This window comes from Barbus barbus, assembly GCF_936440315.1.
Source record: "Barbus barbus genome assembly, chromosome: 1".
In the NCBI taxonomy this organism is placed as follows: Eukaryota; Metazoa; Chordata; class Actinopteri; order Cypriniformes; family Cyprinidae; genus Barbus; species Barbus barbus.
In genome coordinates, this window is record NC_136729.1 from 12,926,556 (window position 1) to 12,950,778 (window position 24,223).

A 24,223-nucleotide genomic window follows, 5' to 3' on the forward strand; every position below is an offset into this window, starting at 1 on the left:
GCATTTTTAATGGAATGTTGTGAGTTCTTTACAGCTCGTTGTCTATGAAGAGCATCTGTGGAATGTTGCAGATTATATAGAACATGAATTTTGACCTGTTCCTCAGTCTGTAACAAAGAGAAAACGCTTTTAGTGTTTACATATGCCGTTTGAATGAAAGCATAGCAGGAAAATGGGGCAGAGTGTTTGAAAACAGAAATGTGAGGCTTCTATATTATTAAAAGGTAATTTTCGTCAAAAATAAAAATTGAGAATGAATTACTCTCACGCATGTTGTTCTAAATGCTGTGGTTTTCTTTCTTCTGTAGACAAGAAAAGCAGATGTTCATGCTGCTCTTTTCCAAATGTGAATGTGGATTGTCTAGAAAGTAACAGAAGCTAAAGAAAAGTAGTCCCTGTAATAGTCTTCAGAAGCCTTGTGTGAAGAAAAGATCCTAATTTATGTGTTCACTAAAAACCCTACCCTCTGCCACTAGTCTCAAATTATTGTGATTTGAACATTCTCATATTCAAAATAATTCTAATCAATCGCTGATTTGAAGTGTTATTTTAGTATTATTTATACACTGATTTATACACTAATATTTTGAATTAGCTTTTATTTCTAATCATTTTAATTAAATTAAACTATATAAATATACATTTTTAAATTTTTTTTTAGATTTCTGTTTAGTTGTATTGAATTTTTTTATTTCAGATTTAGTTTTAGTAATTTAGTACATCAATTAGTTGGCAAGACAAAATTTGTAATTAAAAGTTTTTATTTTATTTAAACTGAAAACTATTTTTAATGGTTTTAGTTAATGATAATATCACTGGATTTGCTGCAATTAACAAATAAAATGTTTATATATTCAATGTTTATGTACTTCACACACACAAAACTATAAATTCAGAAGACATTTACAGTGTGATGCTGATATTGTACTTTTTGTCATTTTTAGAGTTTTTTACTCATTTATATATTTAGATATTTATGCATTCATGTAATGGCATATGGGTGATTAAATGATTACAAAATTTTCATACATTTGTGTCTATATGCTGTAAGGCAGGGGTGCCCAACCCTGTTCCTGGAGATCTACCTTCCTGCAGAGTTCAGCTCCAACCAGGAACAGGGTTGGGCACCCCTGCTTTAAGGGTTAAAATAGTTGTATATGGTAATCAATAGGTTACAAATATTCCACAATATTCCTTAAAGGGGTCATTGGATGCAAAATTCACTTTACAAGTTGTATGAACATAAATGTGTGTTGGAAGTGTGTGTACACATCCATCCTATAGACCTTTTTCCTGAGTAACCGATGAGCAGCGCCATGACGGATTCTAACTTCCGTTTGGGTGCTCTCGTGTTCCGGTCTCCATAGAAATCTGTTAAGACGGGGTAAAAAAAAGATTGAATTTAAAACTTTTTCAATATAACTTAATATAAAAATGTGCGGAGGGTTAAGCTGTACTGTTTTTGGCTGCCATAGTAACAGCAACAAGCTAATCAATTCCTTTAAAGTACTTGTTTTGCGTACCAGAAAATCTGTCATCTGTCATTTTTTTTTAAATCCCTATTTTAAAATCCCCTTTCTCAAATGAGGCTGTTCTGAGATTCCTGTCAGAATGACGTAGCTCTGTACAGGCTGCTCCCACGGAAGTTGATTGACAAGGCCATCTTACCTTAGACCCGTCCTGAGTGAGCTGTCATCAGTCCATCATTGTGTCAACTCCGGTGCAGGGGAAGACAAGATGTCTCCGATTAAGCGATTGAAGTGTTTAGTTGTTGGATGTAATAATGAATATAGCAGTCGTCATTTACTCCCGACATCTGAGCCGCTGAAGATGCAGAGGATTAACGTTACTTTCATTTTGAAGGGATTGCACCGATCCCCGATCTACATAAATGCGTCTATGTTCGCCCGAATCATTCGTGATCCAGCTTTATCTACAGAAGAAGTTAGTATAACAGTTTTTATGAATCTTTGCAAATCGCCTTTCCTAATAATGTGCTAGTTAGCCAGTTTCGCGGCTGAAGTTTAGTATGCTCCATATATATATATATATACCTAGATGCATCATTATCGACTGTTTCTATGGGCCGAGATAAGTAAGCCATCCGCCATTTTTGGAACTGTCTGTGAATCTTTGAGCGCATTGACTGTGTGCGTCTACAACAGCAAGTTATACGCTTGTATATCTTTGAATATTCATTGATTATTATGGTGAATGCGAGATGGCTGATGCGTCAACGTATCTGGAGCGGTCGAATAGGGAATCTACACATATCTATGGTCTGCTCGTCACTCCACGGAAGAGAGGGGCGGAGTCAGCAGAGCTCACTAGCATTTAAAGCAACATGGACTAGATCAGCGTGCTGAAAACAGAGCTGATTTTGACAGGGTAAAGAAGGTGTTTTTTACACTACCATTGAAAAATTTTAACCAAAGTATGCTATATACTTTTCATTAAGACCCTAAAGAATCTTATCAACTTGTGGAAAATGGGCATCCGATAACGGCTTTAAACAGACAGAATTTGAATATTTATGATGCCTTGATGGTCTGCCATTAAAATGTATCTAACATATATGCTACATAAATACATCAAATATGCACACATACAGTCTCAAACAGTTTGTAACTCTCATAAACACACTCGCACACAAATGTGCTTCCACAATAATAGCCATGGGATAACGCCCACGCACAACACACACGTCTGACTGACTTGCGCTTTATCACCATCATTAGTGCTACAAGAGGCATCCCAGAACCCCTTTACATAAACACATGCGTGGGAGATGCACACACTCTCTCTCACACTCACACACAGAGCCTGCTTGGCTTCATTTGTTTGTTGTTTTGTTCACTAAAACGCTCTTCTGGCCTTTACACTTCATTCTTTTTATCAGTTCTTCTGTCTTGAATCTTTGTGACACACAGCTGCTCCTGTCTTTACGCAAGTTTTTATTCTTATCCCGGAGAGAAATACACACACTGAGGTGAATAAAATACACATAGTGATTAGGAACGAATGACTGCAATGTGTCTTCATGACTTCTGCACTTTGTTTCTTTCTGTTTTTGTTATATGGGACTTGGAGACTTGGACTTGGATCACTGCTGATCATTGTCTCAATTACTCATCCTGTCCTATTCTTTCTCTCTCCCTCTCTATTCTTTGTGTTTTCATCTGTCTCTCATCCCATTTTTATCTCTTTATTTCTCTCTGCCGCTTTGTTTCTCTCTCTACTTCCCATGCATCTTTAAAGGAGAGCTGAAGCTACAGCTTTGCTACTTACAATAAACAGTATTGTTCTTGCTTGTCTTTTGTTTCTCCCTTTTTCTTTTTTTTCTGCACTAAGACCTTTCAGTACTTCAGCTTATAGGGAAGAGCCACATTCATACGTGTCATCAGACTCCCTCCCTCTCGCTCTTTCCACTCTTCCTTACACTCTTTTCTGTTGTCTGCTCACACATTTGATCTTTCCATCACCTCCCATCGGCTCGCTTCTCAATCACATATCTATCTATCTATCTATCTATCTATCTATCTATCTATCTATCTATCTATCTATCTATCTATCTATCTATCTATCTATCTATCTATCTATCTATCTATCTATCTATCTATCTATCTATCTATCTATCTATCTATCTATCTGTCTGTCTGTCTGTCTGTCTGTCTGTCTTTCTATCATCTGTCCGTCTTTTTATGCCCCTGTCCAAGCACGCTGTGCAGTCCTTCAGTGAGGCTGAGAGCATGAGTGAGGGAGAGATGAAGGTGTGAAGGTCTCTTTTTTTCACACCCTACATGGGTCATTGGTGAGAATGTTATTCAACTGCCCTGGGGTATTTTTTTCTGAAACAAACCAAAACGTTTAGAATGTCCACGTGAGACTGACAGAGAGTGATATATTTAAAAATAAATGAAGGAATCAGAATCAAGAGGCATAACATATTACACAGAGTCTGTCCTCCATTATTCTCTCTCTCACTCCATCCCTCAGTAAATAAGATCTGGCACTCTTACTTACATCAGATCATTATTTCTCTCTCATTCTTTCTGTCTCTCTCTCTCTCTCTCTCATTTAAGACGGCCATACCTTTTTACCAAGGACAAGCTGTCCTGTCCTGTCTTTGGCCTGTGTGTCTGGCCCACATGTAACCAGCCGTCGGCCGCTCTTAGCTCACCTCAACCCACATGCATTTCACATGACATCCACCTGTAGCCCACTTCACATTTGGAGCGGCCATCGCTGGCACACTTTGGTCCATGAAGCTCACCAATATAATTCCTCAAGAACCTGTCAGCATTAAGGAGGAGTCCTGGATTAAGCGAGTTTGTGTGTGTATGAGTGATGGATGCAGTTTGAGGCGTTTTAGAATGTTAAATTACCTCCTCTGGGACCGTAAATTAGGCCTCATTAGAGCTGCACCATGATGGAGTGACATTTGTGTGTGTTAATCTACATTAGATCAAATATCTGTGCAGAATGACTGTGTCTCAGTGGGAACTATTATTGGAAAAGTATCAGGTCTGTGTCTGTTTGTGACACCATATTACACATTTTTTCGTAGCATGCAGAATGTATGCTGTTCACATTGAGTACATTTTCTGTAAAAACTAGTTGACAATTTGCCAAGCAGAACCCATGTGAGATACTGTATCCCACAATGCAGCGCTCTTAACTCAAACTTTAATGTTGATAGTGACAAATCTCTATTGTTAACATCTGTCTTGACTCATGATTTGATAAGGCTGCCAGAAGTATAGACATTTCTACACAAACTTGGATTAACAATAACATTTTAAATGAAAAATAAAAGTAAAAAATATAACCCATTCATTCGCAAAATATTAACAGGATTGCTAAATTAAGTTTTTTTTTTATTTTTCAGGTTAAATCACTGAATGCACTGAAGATTTTGAATACAGTTTTTCATATTGTTTCACATACTTTTTTTTTCAATAGTAGGCAGGATTAATCTGTTTCAGTCTTTCTGTATTCTTCTGCTTTTGTCACATTTTCTTGATTTGCACATTTAGTGCATGCGCTAATTACTAGGATCTGATGCTGAATTATTTTATATATTAGGCTATATATGCAATATCTCTGGATATATTTGTGAAATTATAATTTTGAACTGAAAAAAACCCTATTCTGAAGAATTTTTGTCCTTGTCCATGACAAAAATGTACTTGAGAAGCAGCACTGCATAAGATATTAAGACTTGTGTTCAAAACAAGTGTATTTTGGCTGCACTGCCTGATTTTTTCACATGTAAAAGAATTTTAAACGAGTGAAAAATCTGCCAGTGAAATAAGACAAAATACCCTTGTATTAAGAATACCAGAATTCACTTACATTCAAAATATAATGTATGAAAAAAAACAAAGCTTAATGTTTTATGCAGTGTTGCTTTTCAAGTATAATTATCTTTTTTATATTTTTACATGTGAAAACAAGTCATAAAAGACAAAGTGATTGCGGTTGATTGTTTGCTGTGTGTGTGATACATGTATACTAATGTCATAAATCTCTTCTTTTCTTTCACAGCTACATCAGATGGGACGCGTCAGGGGCTGGAGAGCATGAGAGGAGGAGTTTGCGCTACACAGGGCATGAAGGTGGTGCTGAAAGTGGGACAGAGTGAGTAACACACACGCACGCACGCACACACACTCTTGGGAGCATATCGGTAGACAAAGCCAGAGGGTTGGTCACCTGAAACAGTTACGGATGCTGGATTTGCAGAAACTTAGGCTCAGTAAAGCATTTCTCTCAGTGGCACACATGACCACGCTCGTGACCAATAGCTTTTGTTTACACGCAAACACAAACTCTGTTGGCCCCTTGTTAGGTTTGATTATTAAACTCAGGAAAACAGCGGTAAGTGAATCCCAACAGACTGTGGACACAAGTCTCTGAGCCGTAACAGTACACCACAAACACTCGTGTCTGTTGTGTGTTTAGAGTTCTTTATCAGTCATGCCTATCACACTACACTGTTGAATAAGAGAGAATTAACACAGCTCAAAGACTATGAAACGTTTTTTTTTTTTTTTTTGGCCTCCATCTTTGGCTATGATTTTGTTTTAGTTTTTTTCAGAACATTTATTGACTTTACTTAAAAATCCATTTCGGTCTCTCTTTTACACTCTCGCTCTCACTGTAGTTGTTATCTGCTTCGTGGTTGAAAGGTCACGTCTGTTTTGTTTGTCATCTAAATAAAAGCCGTTTCGGTTGGAGATATCTGATGAGATGTGCCTGCACACACACAGACACACAGACTGTCATGGCATTTTGACAAGTGTGACAGCTCGCCATAAGCTCAGAGATGACTCTGTGTGTGTGTGTGCGCATGTATCAAATGTCTGTCTGCTGTCTAAAGTGTTTGTAACCTCAGCGGTAGCCCCTCAACAACAACATTATGGTGCGAAACATCTTAAAGGAAGCCTATTCTGCACTTTTGCATTTTATACTAATACATATCAGTTGTAATTGACCTTTTGTATCTGCTTGTAACAATTGCATACTGATTAGTATTGACTTGCTGATTACAGAATAGTTGATATTTATGTATGATATATAATATCGTATTTATATATAATATTTATATTTATAACGGTCAAAATGTTTGAGTGATTAAGATTTGAATAATGCTTTTGAAAATAGTCTTGTCTGCTCATCAAGGCTGCAATTGTTTGATAATATAGCAAAAACAGCAATATAATGAAATATTTGTAAAACTTTGTTTTCTCTTTTAATAAATTATCAAATGTAATTTATTCATGTGAAAATGCACAAAGTTGGATTTAAATCACAGTATCGTGCTTACAAGTTTTTGATATGGTAGCATATTTGTTTTTGTTACTGTATGTTGTGTGCAGGTTGACTGAACCATTATTATTACTAAACGGTTTCTCAATCATGTGTCCATAGGTCCATATGGTCTGCCTGCCAAATCTCCCAAACCTGACGCCGCGGACCGTATCAACAGCCTGAATCCAGGTAAACACAGCTGCCTTCAGGATCATCATGAGGACATGGCTCATCCCAAACAAACACAATATTAATAAAAGAACAGAACTAACTAAAGGAACAAGGGAAGGAAGCGACAGATGGATGGAGAGAAACAGGCGTCATGGCGCTCGGGTTCTTTTTGATATATTCCACCCTTCTGTTTGTTCTCTCCTCCTCACGTTCCCTCATTTTTTCCCCTCTTTTCCACCATTCGCCGTCTTCTACGGAGGCCCTGGAGCCACAAACTGGAGGCAGAATGCGGTGAGGGTAATTGCCACACGGGGAAAGATAAAGGATGAGAGGAGGAGTGAGCCGTCGTTTCGGAGACATATTAATGTCATTAGTTTATCGGCTTGGGTTTAGTTGGTCCTGGGAGGAAGAAAGACACAGAAAATGGGAGGGAGAGGAGGATGATTAGTGTAGGATGATAGAAAGAGAAAATTACTCACACTCTTTGTTTGCACAGGTTTGACATTTGGGAGCAAGAGACTGGTGCTTTGTGTCCTACTCTGTTTTTTCTTTGACACAGGTACATCTAAAAAAATTAGAATATCGTGAAAAAAGTCAATATTTCTTGTCACTCATTTCAGAAAGTGAAACCCATATATTATATAGATTCATTACACATAGAGTGAAATATTTCAAGCCTTTATTTGTTGAAATTTTGATGATTATAACTTACAGATAATGAAAACCCAAAATTCAGTGTCTCAGAAAATTAGAATATTACATAAGATCAATAAAAAAAGGATATTTTAAACAGAAATGTCAGACTTCTGAGAAGTATGTTCATTTCTATGCACTCAATACTTGGTTGGGCCTCCTTTTGCATGAATTACTGCATCAGTGCGGTGTGGCATGGAGGCAATCAGTTTGCTGCACTGCTCAGGTGGTATGGAAGCCCAGATTGCTTTGATAGCAGCCTTCAGCTCATCTGCATTGTTGGGTCTGGTGTCTCTCATCTTCCTCTTCAGGTCAGGCAAGTTTGCTGGCCAATCAAAGTGAAGTGACGTGACATACAGCCAAGTATAGTGACCCATACTCGGAATTTGTGCTCTGCATTTAACCCATCCAAAGTGAACACACACACCGTGAACACACACCCGGAGCAGTGGGCAGCCATTTATACTGCGGCGCCCAAGGAGCAGTTGGGGGTTCGGTGCCTTGCTCAAGGGCACCTCAGTCGTGGTATTGAGGGTGGAGAGAGCGCTGTACATACACTCCCCCCCCTACAATCCCTGCCGGCCCGAGACTCGAACCCGCAACCTTTGGGTTACGAATCCGACTCTTCAACCATTAGGGCACGACTTCAAGCACAGTAACACCATGGTCATTGAACCAGCTTTTGGTACCTTTGGCAGTGTGGGCAGGTGCCAAATCCTGCTGGAAAATGAAATCAGCATCTCCATAAAGCTTGTCTGCAGAAGGAAGCATGAAGTGCTCTAAAATTTCCTGGTAGATGGCTGTGTTGACTCTGGACTTCAGAAAACACAGTGGACCAACACCAGCAGATGACATGGCAGCCCAAATCATCACTGACTGTGGAAACTTCACACTGGACTTCAAGCAACATGGATTCTGTGCCTCTCCACTCTTCCTCCAGACTCTGGGACCTTGATTTCCAAATGAAATGCATAATTTACTTTCATCTGAAAAGAGGACTTTGGAGCACTGAGCAACAGTCCAGTTCTTTTTCTCCACAGCCCAGGTAAGACGCTTCTGACGTTGTCTCTGGTTCAGAAGTAGCTTGGTAGCTCTTTTCCTGAAGACGTCTGAGCATGGTGACTCTTGATGCACTGACTCCAGCTTCAGTCCACTCCTTGTGAAGCTCTCCCAAGTGTTTGAATCAGCTTTGCTTGACAGTATTCTCAAGCTTGCGGTCCCATGCAGCAGCCATATCACCCTGCAGCCCAAGACCGGTTGCCCACTGAAGCTAAGCAGGGTTGAGCCTGGTCAGTACCTGGATGGGAGACCTCCGGTGAAAAACTAGGTTGCTGTTGGAGGAGGTGTTAGTGAGGCCAGCAGGGGGTGCTCACCCTGTGGTCTGTGTGGGTCCTAACGCCCTGGTATAGTGACGGGGACACTATACTGTCAAAAAGCACCGTCTTTCAGATGAGACATTAAACCGAGGTCCTGACTCTCTGTGGTCATTAAAAATCCCATGGCACTTCTCGTAAAGAGTTGGGGTGTAACCCCGGTGTCCTGGCCAAATTCCCTCTACTGGCCCTTGTCTATCATGGCCTCCTAATAATCCCCATACACTTGAATGGCTCAATGACTCTCTCTCCTCTCCACCTGTAGCTGGTGTGTGGTGAGAGCACTGGCGCCGTTGTGCTGTGGCTGCCGTCGCATCATCCAGGTGGATGCTGCACACTGGTGGTGGTTGAGGAGAGACCTCCCCACATGATTGTGAAGCGCTTTGGGTGTACAGCAATACACAATAAAGCGCTATATAAATGCATTATTCATTCATTCATTCATTCATCCCTGTTGCTTGTGCACCTTTTCCTACCCAAATTCTTCCTTCCAGTCAACTTTGTATTTAATATGCTTTGATACAGCACTCTGTAAACAGCCACATCTTTCAGTAATGACCCTCTGTGACTTACCCTCTTTGTGGAGGGCGTCAATGTTCGTCTTCTGGATCATTTCCAAGTCAGCAGTCTTCTCCATTATTGTGGTTTCAAAGAACAAGGAATACCTGGAATTTATACTGTAGGGATGGTCATTAATTGAAACTCAAATGTAAATATTCTAATATTTTGAGATACTGATTTTTGACTTTCATGAGCTATAAGCTCTAATCATCAAAATTAAAACAAAAAAACTTTTGAAATGTTTTATTTTACATGTAATGAATCTAAAATATATGAAAGTTTCACTTTTTGAAATAATCTATCTATCTATCTATCTATCTGTCATGACTTGGAGTGGTGGAGGATGTAGGTGGGTTTGGGGGGCTGCAGGTAATTATGAGCACAATAGCACGGACAGTCATAGAGACACGGCGCGAAGGAGGAGGTGGAGGTAAGGAGTGAGGGATGGAGAGAGAAAACGTGAGGAATTGTGTCAAGAATAATGATGGGCCAATTGAGAGCGCCTGCAGTCAGATCCCTGTATTTCTGACTGCTCCCATGCTCGGCAGGGGCTCTCATTGTCTCCCGTAGAGATCACATCTGCACACTCACATATATACGTGCTGAAACATCAGCTATGTCCGGCTAAGTAAGCACAATGGTCATTTGTTCCATGTCTTGTATTTAATGTGTGTGTGTAATCAAACCTGTTGTACCTTTCCAATCTGTGTTTCCCATTGTCAGTGAGCTATAGCTTCCCTTCTTAAAGGAATAGTTCATTCAAAATCAACAATGTTTTATTCTGTCGAACACAAAATGAGAATATTTTGTTACTGCCAGTTTGCGAACTATAAAGTAGTCCATAAAACTCATATATTTCAGGTCTTCTGAAGGCTTGTGTGAACACCAAAATTTAAGTTTGATTCAGTTCAATTCAAATTTATATGTAAAGCACTTCCCTCAATACAGCTTTAAAGAAAATGTTTCATATGTTACAATCAACAAGCCAGAAGTGACTGTGTCAAGTTGTTTTTCTATGAAAATTCATTTCAGTTGGCATTTCAAGCAAATTTGATGTCACCAAACACCATTGGTTATTACATGTTGGAAGCAAAACATGCTCTAGCAACAGAGGGCAAGATTTACATTGTAAAAATCACTTAAATAGCAGTCCGTTGCTCACTCAAAGCTATCATATTGCTTTAGAAGACTCTAAATATATCACTCAAGTCATATAGACTATTTTATGTATCTTTGTCAAAACAGCAGCTTGGACATTGTGCATTGTGTTTTCCACACAAGAAAGAAAGTCCTACAAGTTAGATTTTCATTTTAGTTTGAAGTGCCCCTTTAATAACCTATAAAGTCTTTTATAGTAAGGCAGTCCACCTTTGAGAATGACCATGTGGTTGTTATCTAGCACATCTCCATTGTGTGGTTTTGTACTTCCTCAGGTTCCTCGTCTTAAAGAGCCCAATCAAGCCACAGCGTTTAGATTGGCTTTCATTTCCCCTGCAAAATGCCTCCCACACGCCATAATCCTGTTATGTAAAGATAAATGACTAATATAGCCTCATAGATCCCACATCTATTAACATGCTCTCTCAGCTGTTGTTCATAGAAGAGGCTAAATACACCATTCCAGTGTTTAAACCTGCAGCACATAAACCACAGCTCATTTTTGATGTGTAAAAAAATGTATTTATGATGTTTTTTTATTATAGAGGAGAACATTTAGAGCTGCTGCTCCCTGGTGTGTCTTCTGAGTGTTTAACAGCTTTTAGGGCAAAAAAGAAAGAATGATAAACAACTTCCAGCAGCAAAAAAGGATATGCTATATTAAGAATAATTCATGGCGTAGCCTCGTCTGCAAGTACTGTAAAGGCCAGTTCACACAGAGAGGAAAAATTCAGCACAGATATTCACTCAAAAGAGACTTTGAGTTAAAAAACAGAGCACTTCTATGAAACTATTCATACTGGAGATTACACTTTGACTGATTATGGAAGGATTTTCCAATTTACTCTCATTGTGAATAGACCTTTTGTCTGAGATTTGTCACTTTTACATTTCGTTCTTGTTGTGAACAGGTCTTAATGCTGAGTCCAAATACTCATCTCCTCATCTTTATTTTTCAACTCAACGGTCTGATGATCGCGGTTCACATCTCCATTGCCAGACCGCAGTGGCTGACCGCAGGTTTACACTGCATGTTTTACGCCCGTGCCAAGATATGCATGTTTGCGGAAACCCAATCCACCTTGACTCATTGTGATGTGAGTCACTGGTCAGTGAGTTCAGAGAAAAGTCTAGTACTTTACAACATCCTCCAAACTTTATTCAGATTTCTGACAGTTTGAGTGAACACAGAGGACTCTAATTGGTTCGGTTTGATCTGTTAAGGACATGAACAAGCCAATCAAAGGGTTAGATGACTGGCCATATTGAATTTGTTCCATTTGATTGGTTAAAGTCATTAACTAGCCCATCAAATGACGAGGTAGACGGAGGAAGGCGATGCTAGAGGGCAGGATGTGGCAGCGCTAATGAATCCGCTACATCAGACTAATACTCGTGTAAGTGTCAGAGGGCACTTCTCTGAGTCCGCGCTCCAATATGGTAACAAGTTAGAGGTGGTCATCTCACTAATGGGTGTCATCACCACATGCAATCCAGAAAGACTCGGAAAAGTTTCCCTGACAAAAACACTGAACTTTAGAAAACTACATGTTTAGCCAAGGGACGTCAATTTAGGGGACTTATGTGAACTAATCTAATGTCCAAGTTTGTTCCAAGAAGAAATATGTGAGACACTATATAATTTTAGCGGATATCACAGTAAGCTGTTTGTAGAAAAATGTGATTATAAGCAAGAAAAACTTGAATTTTGATGGATTTGTAGCTTTCATATTGCCCAGTGCCCAAACTTCAAACCATAAATTTTGTTTTGTCACTCTTTAATGAGGTGTGACAGATTGCTGCATTGCTAAAAGTCATTCAGTGTTCACAGGAATGTCCACAGTCACATATATGTGCGTATACATTATAGATAGATATTAGGGCTGCACGATTATGACAAAAATCATAATTGTTGATTATTCCTTTGAAATTGTAATTGCAATTAATTATCATTATCACAATTTACTTTGAATTATGTTTTCCATAGTTTTATACCATTGTTTGAAGCTACTGCATGTCATATTTTTAAATGAAAATAAACACGCTGAAAACACTCTTCCTGAAAAACAGTGATAAGATAACATGTAGAAAGAATAAACACATCTTAAGCATGGAGAATAATGTAAGTGGACCCTTTTTTGTAGTTACATCTTTGAACGATTACATAATTGTGGTATCCGTAACTTTAATCATGATTAGAAATTCAATTAATTGTGCAGCACTATATTGTCAAAAAATCAGTGACCCCAAACATTTGAATGGTAGTGTATATTAGGGATGCAACGGTACCACTTTTTCAGATCCGATCCGATACCAGCGCAGTTTTTTTTTTTTTTTAAATCAATGTAGAATTTCTATACTTCTCTGTCACTCTTTTGTGTGTTAAACACAATCTATTAGACAATTTCATTTTAATGAAAAATAACATGAAAAAATATATAGGGGCTGTTTACACCTGGTCACTTCATGTGTTTTGTAATATAAATCTGATCGCTCAAACCACTTCAGGAGGTGGTCTGGGCCGCATTCCAAACGAAACTGGACATGTGTAAACGCATCTGGTTGTTGAAACCACATATGTAAATTTTACTTGTCCCAAAATTAAAAAAATTAAAATAAACGTGTGAGACCGTGTTATAGGCTATATGACATTATAATCAGATATGACTGCGCTAATGCAACACGCATCGCAGCGGACGAGTAGCTGAGTATCTCTTCAGCAAGCAGACACGCAAACCGCCGCGAATGAAACTGAAAGTAAGACGCAGACGATCAACACAATACTCTTCATTAAAAGTACAAGACAAACTTATCTTTCCAGTGCTGATGCCACGTGCTCTCCTATTGCGATCTTTGATCTTGAAATGAGCTGATAATTAATAAAATGCAGCGCTTATCTTTTGATTTTGTTGACGTGAATTTCGTTACATTTAAATATAGCGCAGGAATTGAAGATCGGATTTGTATCTGTTTTGCGACTTTGTGGCCATGTGTAAATTGAAACGTTTTAACAAATCAGATAGATATCCGATCAGCGAAAACGCATGAAATGACCAGGTGTAAACAGGCCCATTCATAATCTATGACAAAAATATTATTATAAATTAGGATAGTGGATAATTTAGCAGCAAAATTTATTCTAGAAAAATCATGAGTGCACAATTTTATCAAATCTAAACATTTAGTGATAACATTATTTAGTGGGGAACAAATAAAAGTAAATATGCGAAGGACTATATCTGGTAAAATGTTACACATTGCTCTTTATATTGTTGTAAAATACATTAATGAAAACAAGTAAATGTATTTATTTATAAATATAAACTACAAAATTAAAAGACATTTCTTTTAAATGTATAGCACAATGAAGGCTGCGACATATGATAGATAATAATTTTAATAATTGGAAAATTTCTAATAATTAGACATTTACTCCTTTACCATCTCTGAGTATCAACAGCTCTTTTGAATCACATTCGGTTACTATTACCTACCCTCTAAAATCCATTTTGTAGTTGTTTATCGTCCTCCAGGATTACTAGGTAACTTTGTGGAAGAATTAGATTTATTGCTCTCAACCTTTCCTGAGGATGGTACTCCCTTTGTCTTACTTGGAGACTTCAACATCCACCTAGATAAACCTCAGGCTGCAGACTTCCACACTCTGCTTGCGTCTTTTGATCTCAAGAGAGTGCTAACTACGGCTACTCACAAATCAGGCAACCAACTGGACCTCATTTACACACGACACTGCTCCACTGATCATGTACTGGTTACTCCACTACACACCTCAGATCACTTCCTCCTCACTCTTAACCTCAACATGATTCCTGACTAATCAAATACCCCTCCACATGTCACTTTTCTACATAACTTACGTTCACTCTCACCCTCCAGGCTATCTGCTATGGTTTCTTCTTTACTTCCTCCCCATAAACAGTTATCCTCTCTTGATGCTAACAGTGCTACTGATACTTTCTGTTCCATTCTGACGTCTTGTTTAAATACTTTCTGCCCCTTATCTTCCAAGCCAGCCCGTACCACCCCTTCTGCCCCTTGGCTATCTGATGTTCTCCAAAAGCATTGTTCTAAACTCAGGGCTGCGGAAAGGATATGGTGCAAATCACGAAATCCTTCTGACCTTAATTTATATCGATCACTCCTCTCTGACTTCTCTGCTAATGTTTCCACTGCTAAAAGGACATACTATCATGACAAAATTAACAATTCGCCTAACTCTCGCATGCTCTTTAAAACATTTTCCTCCCTCCTTTGTCCTCCTCCTCCCCCTCCTTCATCATCTCTAACAGCTGACGACTTTGCCACATTCTTCATTAATAAAATTACAAACCTCACTGCACAATTTTCCACACCACAATCTATCAAACATATCTTACCAGCAAACATACACTCATTTACATCCTTCTCTCCACTCTCTGAGGCAGAGGTCTCTAAACTCATCCTTTCCAGTCATCCTACTACCTGTCCGCTTGATCCTATTCCATCTCATCTCCTTCAAGCCATTTCTCCTGCAGTTGTACCTGCACTCACTAACATCGTTAATGCATCCCTTCACACTGGAATTTTTCCCTCAGCATTTAAACAGGATCGTATAACTCCACTTCTTAAAAAACCCACTCTTAACCCAACTCTTTAAGGGAACTATAGACCGGTTTCCCTTCTTCCTTTCATTGCAAAAACACTTGAATGAGTTGTCTTCAACCAAGTCTCTGTCTTTCTCACACAGAACAACCTCCTGGAGAGTAACCAATCTGGCTTCAGAAGTGGACATTCGACCGAAACTGCCTTGCTTTCTGTTGTTGAAGCCCTAAGATTTGCAAGAGCGGCTTCCAAATCTTCATTACTTATCTTGCTGGATCTGTCTGCTGCTTTTGATACAGTCAACCATCAGATCCTCTTGTTAACCCTATTGAGAAAGGGCATCTCAGGAACCGCACTCCAGTGGTTTGAGTCTTACCTCTCTGATAGGTCCTTCAAAGTATCTTGGAGAGGTGAGGTATCCAAGTCGCAACATCTAGCTACTTTTCTGTCTACATGGCATCACTAGGTTCTGTCATTCAGAAACATGGCTTTTCATATCACTGCTATGCTGATGACACTCAACTCTACCTCTCATTCCATCCTGATGATCCGACGATAGCTGCTCGCATCTCAGCGTGTCTAACAGACATTTCTTGCTGGACCTTCAACTCAACCTAGCTAAGACAGAACTGCTTGTAGTTTCAGCTAACCCATCACTTCATCACAATCTCAACTTCCAGTTAGGCTCATCTACCATAACTCCTTCAAAAACAGCCAGAAACCTTGGAGTTGTGATTGATGATAAGCTGAATTTCTCAGACCACATTGCTAAACCTGCCCGGTCCTGCAGATTTGCATTATACAATATTAAGAAGATCAGGCCCTTTCTCTCGGAACATGCAGCACAACTCCTTGTTCAGGCACTTGTTCTGTCCAGACTTGACTATTGCAATGCTCTCTTGGCAGGTCTTCCAGCCAATTCTATTAAACCTCTACAATTAATCCAAAATGTCGCTGCAAGATTAATCTTTAATGAGCCGAAAAGAACGCACGTCACGCCTCTGTTCATCAATTTGCACTGGCTACCAATAGTTGCTCGCATTAAATTCAAGGCATTAATGTTTTCCTACAGAACCGCCACTGGCTCTGCATCCCTTTTCCTAAATTCATTACTTCAGACTTATATGCCCTCTAGAAGCTTGCGTTCTTCAAGTGAACGACGCATTATTGTACCATCCCAAAGACACACAAAAACACTTTCACTGACTTTTTCATTAACTGTTCCCATCTGGTGGAATGACCTGCCCAACTCAATCCGAGTTGCCGAATCCTTACCCATCTTCAAGAAACGGCTAAAAACTCATCTGTTCCATCTTTATTTGACCCTCTAACTCTAGCACTCTCTATTCTAATTTTATTTTATCTATATGTCTTTTTATTTAAAAAAAATAAATTAATTAATAATAATTATAATTATCTGTACTGCGTTAGGCTAACCAAGACTTGTAATAGCACTTGCACGTTGTTGCTCTTTTGTTGGTTTTGATTGCTTCTTATGTCCTCATTTGTAAGTCGCTTTGGATAAAAGCGTTTGCTAAATGACTAAATAAATGATAGAGGAGTCCCATCTATCATATATATAATAAATATATATGATAGATGTCTCCATTACTGTGCTATACATTAGATTATTAATAGCCTTGATAGGACAGAACAAGAAACGCTATAAATAATCTTTCATTGCGCAAAAGCATTATAATACGAAAAGCTCCAATAGAGAGTGGCACAAAGCTCTTATGGCTTCCGGTGCGCAGAATGATGCGCTTGAATCAGCACGGAGTCACAGCGCGCAGCTCCGCATAGAGAAATTCAAAGCACAAAGGAAAGCGATATTGGTGTGTAGCTTATTAAATCTGTGCATAGTTTATTGATCCTTTTCGTTTAACAGTTTTAACTCTTGATCGCTCTTGGAGAGAGTTTCATCGTCTTGACTGTCTTAACCGAATGTGACACAGTTTGAATGCTGAACGGAGGATGACAGACAGAAGCAGCGGAGAGAAGAATTTACGTGAACTTGAATTTAACGACTTAAATATTCATCTGTACCTCACATTAAACTATGGAAGGGCTTCAGAACACTTGGACTTTGACTTTATGGTGCTTTCTAATGTTTTTGTGCTTTCGTGGGCCTTAACAATAACACAGAATAGTATACGCACAATATCGGTAGAAATTCCAGTATCGGAGCCGATACCAATCCTGAGTATCGGATCGATGCATCCCTAGTGTATATTAGAATAAATCTCCTAAACTCCTAAAAAAAAGCCATATTCTCAAAAATTATTATTAATGATACTGAATTATGTATTGAATTACTACATATATAATTATATTATTTTCTTGAAATCTTGAAATAAAAATATTTAGGTCAAAAAGACTCAAAATGATGGAGAAGATCACATATATAGAGTGTCTTTATGTATCTGTTGAATTGATCAAATTCTTCTCTGTTTTGCAGGTGCTGGAAACAACACACATCCCAGAATTCCCCCTAGAGGTCCTGGTGGAGAAAATGGCCCCCTCCCCCCCTCCAACATTGCCGTTATCGCAGGTGCAGCCGGCGGTTCGGCTTTCCTACTGCTTGTAACAGCTGTGATCTGCGTGGTGTGCTACCGACGACGACATGCCAAGCATTCCGAATCGCACCACCCTCCGCTCTCCCTCTCCTCCCTGACCTCACCCAAACGGGGCTGTGGCGGTGGCGTAGGAGGTGGCAACAACAACGGCTCGGAGCCTAGCGACATCATCATCCCGCTGCGGACTTCTGACTCCGCCTACTGCCCGCACTACGAGAAAGTGAGCGGGGATTACGGCCATCCGGTCTACATCGTACAGGAGATGCCCCCTCAGAGTCCCGCCAACATCTACTATAAAGTATGAGAACCGGAGATGACCTTACGACAACATCTGCTAAGACCACACCCACCTTAAACAGCTACCTAAACCCTGCCCCAAGCCCCACAATCTGCATCCCCATAGATCAGATCCTTTTACCTTCACACGCATTTCTCCAACATGCTGACCACTCGAGGTCGAGTGTGTCTGTGTGTATGTGTGTGTGTGTGTGTGTTACCATTCCTCGCAACTCACCCAACTTCGGCCTTTTGTTAGAGAGAGACTGTCCTGATGTGAGGGCCCCCCTCTCTTTGACGTCCCACATGGGGAAAAGTTCTTAAAGCTAGAGAAGACCTCATGGAGTGATTCAGCCAACTGAAAAAACATTAACTCCTTTTTGGGGGGCCATTCTCGAGCACAAGCATCAAAACTTTTTCTGATGTGCTTGCAAAAAGACTATAAACACACAAAAAAGAAAACTCAACGTCCAAGCCTACAAAGACAACATGTTAACTTTGACTTTGAATGCTACATTTACTCGCAAATAGCAGTCTAGTTTGTGTTAAACTCCTTCCAAAGGGGGAGGGGCCATCGATTCAGCCAATCGTCACACAGTCACGTTATCTAGGACCCATGTGTTTGATTGGTGGAGTTGTAGTGGCGTGGAGAATCTTGTATATTTTAATAACGTGTGTATTTTGTGAGTTTGTAGGATAAATATTCCGACACTGCTGTCGCACGTTGCGACCGGCGTGCTTCAGTAAAACTCGCGAGTGTTTTTGCGTGCGGATGAGTGCGTGTTTGAGTACAGTGTTAGCGTGAGCATGGGAGCGTGTGTTTGTTAGACTGTTTCAAAACCAAAACACAAAAATATGAGCGAACATCAAAAAAAAATTTTTTATCGCTTTCAACACATAGATTATAATTATATATGAATACTCAGTAAAATAATTTTTAGATTTTTTTTCATGTAAAGTTACAGTTTGCTAGGCCTAATTTTTGTTTTCCTATTTTTTATGAAATGCTGACCTTGTTTCTTCCCTTTTTTGAGTTGTAAATTAATTTAATGCTTTCATTCCGTTGCAGAAACCGAGTTTGGTTCCCCTTCATTTTCCTCTTTCCCTGGAGTCTCCTCCGCTCTACACATATATTTTTATAGCTCCTTGTACTCTGATGTAGTTTTGAAGCTAGACCTCGTTTGTGAGTATGTTGAGGTAGAACAATCCGAGAAAGTTTTTTTATTATTATTTTTAAAGACGCTTGGAAAAAAAGGGGAAAAATCCAGAAAGGAGGGAAGAATTGTATGGGGGTGAAATAAAAAGAAAATAATGTGAACACCGCCTGTTGGAAAAGCAAACGCACGAGCGAGGAAACTTCTAGAAAGACTGTGAAACTATGGAAGAACCACACATTAAAAGAAAAAAAAAATAGGGGAGGGGGAGGTGGGGGGAGAGAAGGAAAGTTGAAAGATGATTGAAGGAGAAGAGAGCGAGAGTGGGAGAGAGAGGGATGGAAAGGTTTTTAATAAACTCATCTGAAGCGGTGGAAGAGGCAGATTTGGGCCTGATGGTCTTCTGAGGTACAAAGAGACAGATGAGGGGAAGAAAGAAACTCATTCTCTCATATGGACAACAGGATAGATGGACACACAGAATTACTCTTTTACAGACACACAGTGCTCTTTTTTGTTCACATGAAGTGAAGTGGAAATATTTCTAGACTCGTTTCAAATTCTTGAGTATCGGACACGTCTCAATTTAGTAGACATGTTTACACACACTCACACACACATACGGAGAAAGACTCGATGGCCATGGCACACAGAAAAGCTCTTGTAGAGATTTTCATCATACACACACACACACACACACACACATACACAGCTCCTAAACACAATCAAAAGCCATTCTGATTGGGCATATATATGCTGATTACCTCAACAAATGTCGTGATTAGCATTGTTCTTTCATATTCTCTTTCTCTCCTCTCTCTCTCTCTCTCTCTCACACACATACACACACACACGCACACAATCGTGCAGCTTTGTAACTAGCTGTGTGTATATCTCTGTTAGTGCCAATGAAAATCTCTCTTTTAGGTCTGAAATACACTCTACGCAAGTATGTGAACGCAAACGCTTCCAACTACACGACGTTGCTTTCTGAAATGTGTCAGAACTGAGTTGCATTCTCAGAACCATATTAGCATAAACTATGGTCAGCTTTCTCTGACATGGCAGATCAGCAGTTCGGCAAAGAATCTGACAAAACTAGTTAGCTTCTGTTAGTCAGTGGCTGAATTTGGAATATAATACTATTCTTATTTGTCATACAGTATGCTATTTTGAAATGTTAGCTAAGGTGATTCAAAGGCTGAATTCAAAATGGCATGCTTTGACTTTAGCTAATTAGCAGAGAAAAATGAGCTATATGGCAGTAATAGTAACTACAGAGCCCCATACATGCTGTGGGGGGAAAACAAAGTATTGTTGCCACAAATTAAGAATTCAATGACTATTAATTTACTTAATTTAATTTACAGGCCATGTTTCATTAATTAGCTCTGTTGTTTTAGAAAATAAAGTGAGGGAACATAGTAGTACAACATGGCCGCCAATATACTAAAACGAGGGAACTAATTAATAAATTATGAGAACAAATTCCTACTTTTTGGTCATTTTATCTTTTATTCCTGCATGTCATGTGCGAGGCTCCATTTTTATTAATTTGTTTCCTCTTTTTAACTTAAATTGTAACCAATTTGTACATTTTGTATTTCGAAAACGGCTGATATTCACATTCGTTCTTGCCCTTGCAATGTGTTAACCAAGCATCCGCATACTTGCGTAGAATGTTTCTGGCCTTAGGAGTACAAATTGTGTTCTGTTTCACTGCCATTGTCACAGTGTGTTTTGTATGCGTGTAAAAGAATGTTATTGCTAAGAAATACACCGCATACATGCACATAATAACAAGCCATTCATACCCAAATATGTTGGTGGTCTTATTTTGCCGATGTGATTTGTAACTGACGCTGAGACTCAAACAATCTGTTACTGTTTTCAATCTGCCTAGAAAGCTTCAATATTTGTCTCTCTAAAGCATTTAGTTTTGTATCACTCTGGTGCATCAAGACTGTGAGAAAAAAGAAACAACATGACATTGTTTTCCTGTCACATTGATGTTTTCTTCTTACACGACAATTTGGATTTTGTTACTTCAATATCAAGTTGCCTAAAATGTGGAGGTGTTACGTTTGTTCGGCGCTGTTGTATTCGTGGGCTGTTTCATACATATTTAAGCGTTCGATTTCTGTTCAAATTCTGTTGCATTTTCTAAAACAATCAGCGTAAGCCATGTCTCTGACCTTGTGCACATGGACTTGCATACGTGTGTGTGTGTGCAGGTGTGCGTATGTCCGAAACACACGTGGACATCGTTCGAAGACGGACCGACGTGTTGCGTTCAGATCACAGAGGACACACGAGGAGACACAAACTCTCTCTGCTCACCATCCTCCCTTTTTTTGGTCTCGTTTATCGAACACCTGGCCTCAGAAAGGTCCATCTTCTGTCTTTCACATCGAGTGGTTCTTTGTGCACTTGCTTTCGCCACGAACACTGGGACCAGTATTCTGTACGCAGACACAAGCGGGGACGAACCACAAAGTGTGTATTTTTTTAGAGAACGCTTCAGTTGTGTATACGTGTTTCTCTGTGCCAATAGCCAGCGGGTGGCGGCCACTTTAAAGACCTCCATTCCTCTTCAGTGATGTGTTCAGACGTTTGTAAAACACCATGTTTGTGTGTGCTGTTTTCTTTTCCGTGTCCATCCCTCCATCTTGCCCACTCACGATCCCTCTCTTGTTTTCCCTCCTGCATACATGCCTTTAAAAGGGTTAAACAACTAATACATTCCTTTGAAGAAATGTTGATTAAAAAACACACAAAAAAACTTTAGAATGCATTCTTGGGCTCTCTTTAGTGTGTGTGTGTGTGTATTTGTTTTCGAATGCATTGAGTTTTGTGGATTTCCACTGAACGTGCAACTGAATGAGATATAGAGAAACCATTTAATTTTCCTTATTTTTTCTTTCTACTCTACCATCAATCTCTTCTTCCTGGTATTTCATCTTCTCTAAAGTAAACAGTGGCTTTTACAGTCACCATCCGTAGCCAGTAGCGAAATGAATGTGTTCTTTAAGTGCACAGAAATACCTTTTCTTGCGTTAGTTATTTCGGACCGTATCTCTTTCTCTTTTATTCCTTTCCTTTAGATCCCTCTGTTTTCCGTAATGCCATTCAGTTGCCAAAGCAACCATTGCCTTCTGGCAAAAATTTTATTTTTTATGGAAAATCGCAAAATCTGGTACTGATTGCCCCCGTGAGGTTTCCACAAAGTTACAGGTGATATGCAGAGGCGAAGGCTGCATTATTGGCCTGGGAACGCTTATGTCGTGCTACAATCCTCTCATTGGTGTAATGTGATTTAGGTGTGAAGGGGAAGGTTCTGGAACACAAGGGAGATAAACAAAAACACATAAAAAATGGCCTCATAGGCTTCTGCGGTCACCTTTATTGCGTAATCATTTTTCTAAAATGTGCTTGTATGCCTTTAATGACCCAGAGGAGCATTTTTATCGCCCATGGTTTGCTCTTAGAATTTCTCAACTGCGTTTCAGCTTTTCTCCTACAGTTTCCTTGGCTAAAAATAAAAATGTCAGCAAATTAGACAATTGTTGATGTACAGTCAATAGAGTGATAAAATGAATGTGGATGGCATAGATAATTAGGTTTTGCAAGAATTTTGTGATAAATAGAATTAGTGATAAAATGAATGTGGATTGCACAGATAATTAGGTTTTGTAAGAATTTAATAAGAAATTTTTGAGCTCTCAAAATCTAAAGCAAAAGTCTCCTTTTAATCTCCATTTAAAATCATTGCTGTCTCAGAGTGGTTACCATTTCCCCCAGTTGAACTCATAGGACCTAAATTAATTATATGATTAACTTCAAAAAGAGCTAAAAATACATCCAATCTGCACTGAAAAATAATTTTACCCCAGAATTTTACATAACGCTAAACTTTAATTAAAAGGTAATAATGAACATCTTCACATTATTTGGAAAAAAAAACAATTGTTGATTATAAAATAGACATTTTATCCATTTTATTAAGTTAATGCACTGACATTTTATCATGAACCTGCGGCCTGCAGCTTGCCATCCACTTGGGGGAAAAAATGGTTTGAAATCTCACTAATTGAAATGTTTAACCTTGTATATCATATGTAATACATTTATAATTTATATTCCATTTATTTCATCAACTTTGCACATAGGCCAACTTTGTTGAATTTCCTTTCAAATTCCAATTCATTATTTGCGGGCACTGCCATTAGTCTAAATAAAAATGTCAACTCAATGAATTGAAAGGGAGGCAGAGGCAGCCCTTAAATTATACATTTTCCCAATTCTGGTTGAGCAGCTATAAGAAAGGCATTGCTATAAATGCATATCATACAGCCATTCAATATTCCTGTGTGGAAAAAAGCCCTTGGCTGAATGTCTGCTCCACCACTCACGTTAAAACAAGTCTATATTTCGCATCACGCATAGTCACAAAAATATGATAAACAACCGATCACATAATTTCACATTAAAAGCGAAAGCGCTCTTAGCATTCATTCGCATACACTCATATGCGAATGCATTTTCTCTGCAGCGTCACGGTTTAACTTCTGGCGCGTCTCACAGACTCGTGCAGTCTCACATTCATTAAACTGACACGCACTTTGAGGCGAGGTACAAGGATTTGATCTCGCAACAACATCATTGCCCCATTAATATGAGTAGGTTATTGCGGTGTGAGATAAATGTTATGTTAAGTGAAAGTGAAGTGACATACGGCCAAGTATGGTGACCCATACTCGGAATTCGTGCTCTGCATTTAACCCATCCAAAGTGCACACACACAGCAGTGAACACACACACACCGTGAACACACACACACACACAC

The 24,223-nt window shown here is 39.1% G+C and overlaps 1 protein-coding gene across 1 annotated transcript in view; it reads left to right on the top strand.

Annotated features, from left to right (window-relative positions):
* The window catches only part of LOC306845255 (ephrin-B3-like), an 87,916-nt gene extending 68,297 nt beyond the window's left edge, over nt 1-19,619 (top strand). Inside the window, exons 3-5 of the mRNA XM_079377945.1 lie at nt 5,548-5,640; nt 6,934-7,002; nt 17,830-19,619. Coding sequence (XP_079234071.1) covers nt 5,548-5,640; nt 6,934-7,002; nt 17,830-18,251 — 584 coding nt within the window. The 3' untranslated portion in view covers nt 18,252-19,619. The remainder of the gene's footprint in view (nt 1-5,547; nt 5,641-6,933; nt 7,003-17,829) is intronic.
* Nucleotides 19,620-24,223: the final 4,604 nt, after the last annotated feature.